The 8,660-nt window shown below is 45.5% G+C and overlaps 2 protein-coding genes across 4 annotated transcripts in view; both read left to right on the top strand.

The window, feature by feature from the left end:
- Positions 1 to 2,484, top strand: part of tbc1d14 (TBC1 domain family, member 14) — a 30,110-nt gene extending 27,626 nt beyond the window's left edge. For all 3 annotated transcript variants that reach the window (XM_076724790.1, XM_076724791.1, XM_076724792.1), the window contains 2 exons: positions 306 to 564; positions 648 to 2,484. In XM_076724790.1, coding sequence (XP_076580905.1) covers positions 306 to 564; positions 648 to 704 — 316 coding nt within the window. In that variant the 3' untranslated portion in view covers positions 705 to 2,484. The remainder of the gene's footprint in view (positions 1 to 305; positions 565 to 647) is intronic.
- Positions 2,485 to 4,814: 2,330 nt separating this feature from the next.
- ccl36.1 (chemokine (C-C motif) ligand 36, duplicate 1) lies at positions 4,815 to 5,837 on the top strand. The gene is made up of 3 exons (XM_076724793.1): positions 4,815 to 4,985; positions 5,071 to 5,182; positions 5,491 to 5,837. Exons 1-3 carry the CDS (start codon positions 4,916 to 4,918, stop codon positions 5,582 to 5,584), a joined length of 276 nt encoding a protein of 91 aa, XP_076580908.1. The 5' UTR covers positions 4,815 to 4,915; the 3' UTR covers positions 5,585 to 5,837.
- Positions 5,838 to 8,660: the final 2,823 nt, after the last annotated feature.

Here is an 8,660-nt window from a genome sequence, read left to right on the forward strand (position 1 = left end):
AAAGAGGTCTTTTTGGAAAAGTTTTCACTTTTCTTTCATATGTTCTGCATCATTTTTCATCAAGTCTGAGTTCAGCAGCGAGACGGGCGGCGTTTGTCTCGGTCTGAGATGTCGGCGCTCTAGTGCGACATCTAGTGGCTGAGTTCCTCATGGTTTGCGATTGAACTCTCGCTTGGAGCAGTGGTGTCAAATGTGTGTTGGGCAGCTAAATACTAGCGAATACTACTTTTTACTTGCTAGCAGTTTGTGTTTGAAGTGAATGGTCTTAAGTGCGCTCTTCCTCTCGCTCTTCCTCCTCCCTGCAGGATCTTCACTCTGTACAGCAAGTCTCTGCCGCTGGACCTGGCGTGTCGGGTGTGGGACGTGTTCTGCAGGGACGGCGAGGAGTTCCTGTTCCGCACGGCGCTGGGCCTGCTGCGTCTCTACCAGGACGTCCTGACCTGCATGGACTTCATCCACATGGCTCAGTTCCTCACCCGCCTGCCCGACCTCATCCCCGCCGAGCAGCTCTTCCAGCACATCGCCGCCGTTCACATGACCAGCCGCAACAGGAAGTGGGCGCAGGTGGGATGTCGCAGCTTTACATTTTAGGCTGTGCGGTTGGAAATATCTTTTTTTTTTAACTGTATCTCCCTCTGGCTGCTCAGGTCCTACAGACGCTGCAGAAAGATCCGGAGCGAGGCAGCCCAGTGCTGAAGCGCTGAGCTGAGATCAGAGGAAAACCATCACACACTAACGGAGTCGACCAGCAGGGCGGACGGACCCGACAAAGACCTGCGTTCAACGCCATCTGGTTATAGCCGCTGTGATGAACCTCCTCTCCAGAGCCGCGCCGCTGCTCTAACCGGACCCTGTAGGGAGGGGGTCTGTCAGTGACGAGGGAGGGGTGCGAAAAGGAATACGAGGCCTTATTTATCTCCCACCGCCCCTCCTCCTCTCAGAGGCCCAGCGCTGGACTGGAAGGTGTAGCTGGCAGAATGTATCACACACTCCCACACACACTCACGTCCACCTAGCATCCTGGTCCAGGTCTCGGCAGACCAGAGGAAATCGCAGAGATCCCAGTGACGACTCGAATCTTCCACTTTGAATTCTCTGCTGTCTCTCCAGCTCCACTTCCTCTTGTCCTTTCTTTACATTTGGCTGTTTTTTACGACGAAAACAAAAGCGTACGACTCCCCGGTCTTTAAATGATATTAGTCAGGGAACGCAATCGCAGCGTCCTCGAATGACAGTGTTGACATACGTCAAGTGGACCCTCAGCGAGCGTCTGTGTATCTGTGTGTCTCGACCTCTTTGTTCCTTAGTTTGATTTTTTTTTTTTTTTTTTGTCTCTTTGACCTTGGTGTGTTTGTCAGTTGCGTGTTTCCTGAACCATTCCATGAAGTCAACTCTCTGAGAGTTTAATATCTACGAAAATGCACATAAACCTTCATGCTGAAGACAAATTTGGTGTCTCTGAGAGCACCGCGTTGTTGTATGTAATGACATGTTTTAACCCTCTAAAAAGAGGCCATAAGCTGCCTGTAAAGTGAGTTTTACAGTGTATTTATGTCAGTGAAACTGGAGTAAACAATGAGGTAATGTGTTGCTGATAGACACACACACACACACACACACACACACTCACACAACATGAAGCGTCCCCTGCACCTGATATGTTTGAGCAACATTTCAGCTCGTTAGCGTTTTGATTCCAGATGTCTTGATGTGAGTTTGATGTCTTTCAATTTTGTATTTATTTAATATTTATCTAAAGGACGATGGGACACAATCTGGACTCCGCTCCTCTCTCCAACTCAGACTTGGTTTTAGATAAGAGGCTGCGACTCGAGCAGCCACTCAAATCACGGCTGATATCTTCCTGACAACTTGTGATTTAGTATCAGCATAACTAAACGTGTTTAGAGTATCTGCGGCCGGCTGTCCTGTAGTTTCCGTGGCGATTCTGTCCTTCCACCCGGTTGTGATTTGACCCCGTTTAGTCCCAGTTTCTCACCACTTTTTGTCTGCCTTTAACACGAGCAACAAGCTAACACATGTCCAGGCCAAGAAGCACTCGTAAGAAGACCGTGTGAGAGTCACAGAGGCGTGAAAAATAGGTTGTGTTTGGCTTTTGTTATTTCCTGTCATGCGGAACACCTGTGCACACACCAGTGGCGAGCTGACCGTCGTGGAGTTAATGTGTCACCTTTCAGGCTTCGCGGCCGCTGTTCTTTGAGGTCGTCAGGGCCCGACCCGGTGTTCACACTGCGGTTAATGAGTCACTCCATCCTGGCCCGACATGCACATCAAGTTTCATCGCGTGCAGCGTTTGGACGAGCAGTTGAAAGTGCAGAAATCTCGTCGTCTTCTCACTCGTCAGCGTGAACGCAGTCCTGTTATTGGTTGTGAGGCTGCTTTTGTGCTGCTGATTGTTTGTGATGGGCTTCACTGTGTTGCCCTGTGACATCAGCGACGTCTCTGAGGCTGGACTGCACTTTCTTAAAAGTCTTTAAGGAGAGCGGACGGCTGAAGTGTAACACACGCTCCGGGTTTAAAAACAGGAAGCGCCTTTCATTTGTAAATCATGTCTGCCAGCTCAGCACCACGCTGCAGACTTTCTGATCGCTCTTCAGTCTCGATGCACTCCCCCCCCCCCCCCCCCACCCCACCTCCCCCAGTGTGGTGACACACCGCAGGACTGCAATAAAGCTTTTTGCACGTTCATGTCAGCCTTTGAGTTGTGCCTGGCGTCATCACTTTCTTTCATCCTCACAGGTTTTTACGGGTTGCTGGTTTTCCATTCGTTTTTTTTTTTGTTTTTTTTTGTGCTTAAGTCGCGGCCAGCTGGTAATACAAGCTGAAGTGTGTGTGTTTCGTGTGTGTGTGTGTGGCTTTTCCAGAATGAGATCTGTTAGTTACTAGTTAATTGTTACATTGAAGGATGGCCTGTGAATGAAGTGACCCCCACCCCCCCCCACACACACTCACACAAATTCAACCCGACTAAATTTGAATAAAAGCTGGAACGCGCTGTTCGATTTGCTGGATCATCTGTGTTTTCTAGGGTTCTGTTTGTTTCGCATTGTCTGTTTTGTTTTTCCTCAAGAGACCTGTGTACTGTAGAGGACGGATAGACGTACGTGGAGACAGCAGAGGGTCACCATGCAGCTGTATCTCACTTGAAATGTATATAAACAATGGTTTTATTAAAATAAAGAGCTCTACATATTCAAAAAGGAGCACTTCAGTTTGTCTTTGTGCACTTTGAATGGAAAATGGTGTGAAACTGATTTGATTTAATTTCATAATGTTGAATGATCTTGAAATCTTCTCTTCTGGCTCCCTGCCCTTATCTGTCCTTCTTGATCAAAATCGCAGGCTGGATGCGATTCCTGAACTCTTTCGCAGGATGGATGCCAACTTGGAGAAGTTTTCAGCTCGGCTCGGGTGAAATTGGCCACCGAATTTGGATATATTTGAACAAAGACACTGGGAGACGCAGAGAGACTCAAAGGCAGACGGAAAATTTGTAGTGTCGGCCTGCCCCAAAACAATTGTTATCTTCATTGGCTGCCTGAGATAGCTGGCCTTTCCAAGGCCGGTGTCTCTCCACTCTCCTGGATGTTATGCAGACAAGATGCTCCGGCCCCATCTCCTCCCCTTTTACCCTCTTCTTCCCTCTTGTTTTTCCTCTTTCACATCTAAGTAAACGGGGCGCTCTCCATGTGTGCGACCCACAGTTCTCCCGCTCCTGTCCTCCCCTGTTGTGTCACTGTCTTTTTTTGTGTTTCTTGGACGGGATGTAACTGAAATGGAATTTCTCCTTCGGGAGACTAGTAAAGGCGTCTGATACTGATACTGATATTATGTTCTATATTTTTTGATAATGCTAATAAGAGTAGAATTCACTTTTTTTTTTTTTTCCTTAATAGAACCAGTATGGTAGAATTCAATACCATGGATAAGCTAATGGTCAGTTTCCATATGGTAGATCGCTGCAGCTTTTCAGGAGCACATCTGATAAATTAGCAGCTAAATGCTCCACTGTGTTCACCAACATGTCCCCGTTTGGCGCTGGACTGGTGGAGGACAGTGGAGAACCAAACCAGTGAGCCGAAAGAAGCTAAGAAGCTGGATCGGGCTGGGAGGAAGTGCAGAGCCGCGTGGTTCTTCTCTGTGGGCTCATCACTCTGACCGACCACTTTCACATCACACACAGTCTTTTTATCCGTAAACAGAAAAATCTGGACTGCTGCTGCAGCTTCGATGTGAATGTCTTCTTGCAGCACTTAACGTTGTTTCTGCCTGTTTTATCACCAATTTCTTCCAATGTGATGTTATTCTGTCATGCAAAACATTTTATCTACACCTTTGCTCGCCGCGATTAATGCTAAAAGTTCATGCATCACATCAGATTCACTCAAAACCTTGTTTACTTGTCTGTATGGGTCACAACAGTCCATTTACTAGCACATGAAAACTGAAAACTAAACCAAAAATGGACCACTAATGCAAAAAAAAAACCCAAAACAAAAACAAAAAAACCCATCCCCATTGTCATTTGACTGTCATATTAAGTCTGTCCGTTTCTTTTCTAATGAGAAATATTGTGAACAAATGCTTCACCCTCATGCTTTGAGCTGCATCTCTGAACTAACCGCAGCTGCATTTCCTCTGCAGTCTACCTCAACCTTTTCAAGAACCTGAGTGGAAAGTTTCAGTCGCATACAGCTCTAAGTCCCCTCCAAACCACAAACTCCCTCCCTCTGACACACCAGTGTCACCTTTCTTTTTTTTTTTTCTCCTTTGAACATTGTCGATCTCGATAAATGTAGCGGCGCCTGACGTTTTGTTTAGAAGCCCCTCACTGCAGGTGAAGAGCGGTCGCGTTGTTCATCTCCACCGTCTCATCCAGAAGAATCCAGGCATCATGAGGACCAGTCACATCCTCCTGCTGTGCATCTTGGGAGCTGCGCTGCTGTCTTCAGTGATCTGCAGCAGTAAGAGAACCTCACATTTTATCCCTTCCTCTTCTTTTGTGTTGGACTTCTCTGACGGTGCGTTACTTCATGGTCTTTTCTTCAGATTCAGTCGGTCCTGACGACTGCTGCTTCAAACTCTACCCGAGGAGGATGAACAAAAACCTCATCAAGTCGTATTACCTGACCGATGACCGCTGCCCGAAGACTGCAGTCATGTAAGTGCTGAAAACTGAGTTGTGTTTAATAACCTAAATAAGTGCAATGAGTTTTATGGACATTGTGCACATTCACACATCCTGCTGCATGCTACGTATTCTATCATCACATTAAACTCTAATCAGATAAACAGCATAATGCATACATTTAGATTTTTTTTTTTTTAAATTTCTGATAATTCATTAAATCTTCATTTTGGTGCCCATTTCCTACATTCTACTTCCTTGTTTTATTATTTAAAAAAAAAAAAAAAATCCCCAAAAGAGACCATTATAACGATTTAAACATTTTCACCTCTTTCTTTCAGTCTGGTTACGCTGAAGTCTCGTCACATCTGTGCGGATCCGAATCTCTCCTGGGTTGATAACATCATGAAAAGCGTGGACGACAAATCCTTTTAAACCAACCGCTCCGAAAGCTCTGAAAGTCACTGAGGCTTCTGTGGCTTCATCCAGTCACATACCATGAAAGGCATCTTCCAATACGCTCATGAATTTGATATTAGCGTGCAGATCTGTTACAGTATTTAGTCGTGTTGAGCTTCCACTGCCACTCTGACAGACTTCTCTTGTTCTTGTCTTTTCTTTTGGATGCTTTGTATTAGTCAACATATCATACAGTATTGAGCTCATAAGAATAAAGTGTGAAAACGTTGCTTTGTCTCTTCTCAGTTCCTTCCAAGCTGCCAAACTAATCTATTGAGTTTCACCTTATACAAGCAAGTCTTGCCTAGTTTTAAAAAAACAGAAATAAAAACTGTCCCACTTTATTCTCCATCTGACTAATTGTACTCATACCTGCGGACAAATTTGACATTTTTCTATTTAATTGCATTTAATTAGTACCAGATTACAAAGTTACCATCGGACGACATTGTTGAAATTGTTTTTTCAAAAGAGGATGAATCCAATTTAGGGGAGCGGGGAGCAAAGAGCTGAAAGATGTGCAGACAGAGCTGAGGAGGAGAATCAGGGAGGGGAAAGCTACAGGGGGACGATGGAGGATCAGTTGGAGGAGAACATCACTGGTTTCTGGAGGGGCCTTAAAACATCTCTACCTACAAGGAACCCAACATCCAGCCTGTGGGGGACCAAACGTGGGTGATCTGAACCCAATATACTTCGCCAGACATGCTAATATTCTCCATTCTAGTAAGCAGACATGATCTCAAGATAGCTGCTGCACTCCTTCCTGAACAGCTTCCCCCTCACTTGGCCAATTAGGATCCTCTATTTCCTCTGTACGGACGAGAACAGCCGAGGAGAGTCCACGCTGAACCGAGGTGCCTCATTCTCCTCAAGCCAGTTGCAACTGATTGGGCAGATGACTGCTGCTTTGTGCAGCCAGTGAAATTCCAAAAATGAGGATATGCTGCTTCAGTGGGTAGTTTACAGCTAAATCAAGAAATTCAGTGCAAAGAGGGACATTACGCAGGATTTGAAATGATAAATACAGTAAATATAAAGATATATTTCTATGGTATTGTCATCAGTTTTCATTAAAGTTGGACGAAGGTAAGCCTTCATGCTGTGGTTCCATTGTGTTTTCAAACGCAACCTGAAAGTAAATAACCACGTGTAAGACTGTGAAACACACAATGCGGTGATGAATCCTGCACTCATATCTATCACAGGCCGTCTGTCGACTCGTGCTCTGTGATGCGTTTGAAGTGCAGACGGTGAACTTCTGTCAGCAGATAGAAGCCTGCAGCGGACTGTCCAGATCACCGTGGCTCTCCTGAACATTGTATGGTTTGTGTTGATTTGCAGTGTTTGCACAGAGAAGAAGCTCTGACAGCTCTGATGAGGAGAGCTGTGTGTCCTATGGAGGCCATTGAGTAAGTAAAAGCTAATGCACATCAAAGTGGTGGTAAAAAAAAAAAAAATAAAAAAAATGTATAGAACCGCAGATAATGTACTAAAAATGACAATGAAAATGTTATGCTTTAGGTTCCAGTCTGTATTTGATATGATTCACATGCATCTTGTGCCCCCATTACCTGACTGCTCCACCCATCTACACATCCTCCACACAGTGGTCTGGCCTTCTCCACTCACCTCCTTACCTGCGTCTCATTTACATCAGATACTTAATCAGCTCATACCTGCTCCTACTCTGTCAGATCATCAGAGCTGTTTCTGTGTTTACGGTTCTGTTAGCTTAATGCTAAACTGGACCTGTGCCTACCCACAACACCTGCCTGCCCTCATGGATCAATAAACCACTGATATTATCCTGCTCTCTGTCATTGGCTGGAGTGTTTATATGTGGCAAAGAGACCAGAATGAAATTTCACATCCAGTCTGCATTCCAGCCCTCGCCTGCTGTACTCTCATGAGTTTTGTTCGAACTGGAGAAAAAACAAAGGGTGAAAATTAAGCTGCATCTGACCACAGTATATCCTCTGTGCATATGAGAGCAAATCACACATCCTGCTTGTACTGTTGGTTTCTGTGGTTAAATGATGGTGATATCTCAAAATACACAGATGAAGCTATTTGATCTCTGTAGTGTGACAGTCGACCAGCAGACAGAAACATGCAGTGGACTGTCCAGGTCACTGTGGCTCTCCTGAACATACTATGGGTTGTCTTCTTCTTAACACCGGATCCTTTCTCAGGTAAAGGGACTTTTCCACTGTCTTTCGGTTTTGAGTGCATCACAGCTTTACAGCGTCGTAGTATTTAATATTTTAGTTGCTCATGTTGAGGCCTGTGTTCCTTTTCAGTGTCCGTGCAGAGAAGAAGCGCTCGCAGCTCTGAAGAGGAGACGCCGTTTCAAGAGTTTTGTGTTGAGCCCGAATCTCACATGAACCGGACGTCAACTCCACCTTCAGTCACCATCACCACTAATAAAGCCAACAGCATCGACACAGCAGCTGGAGGTAAGATGTTAAAAACTGTCTTTCTCCAAACTTTCCTCAGTTAAACGCCATCATCATAGGTCACGACCCCTCCAGCGAGCAATTTATGTTAAAACTGAATCATTCTTTTTACAGCAAGCAGTGACTTACTGAACATAAATATAGTCAAAGATCCTCCAGCAGAGGTCTGTTAGTAGTTCTCTTCAAATCGTGAAGGTTCCGGGGGTCTCTTCTATGAACTCTGATCTTTAGTTCAGTGGATTTAAGTCGGGTCATTAACTGGGGGGCCTCTCTAACAGCTTTACTTTCTTTCTCTGAAACCAACTGAGAGTTTCATTGGCTGTGTTTTGGGATCATTGTCTTGCTGAAATGTCCACCTTCGCTTCAGCCTCAGCATCCTGGTGAATTAGTGATGTGTCGGTCGCGAACGAAACGGCTCTTTGAAGTGAACGATCGGAGCCGGCTCCTGCCTGGGAGCCGGAGTAGGAGCCACTTTGGGTTTTTTTTTTTTTTTCTTGACTTTTTTTCCGTTCAAGCCGCCCATGATTGGTCAACTACATGATGTGTGGTGGCTTCTGTGTGTACGCACTGAGCAGGAGGGGGAGGAGCAGGGG

The sequence above is a fragment of the Chaetodon auriga genome, chromosome 24, assembly GCF_051107435.1.
Source record: "Chaetodon auriga isolate fChaAug3 chromosome 24, fChaAug3.hap1, whole genome shotgun sequence".
Lineage (NCBI taxonomy): Eukaryota > Metazoa > Chordata > Actinopteri > Chaetodontiformes > Chaetodontidae > Chaetodon > Chaetodon auriga.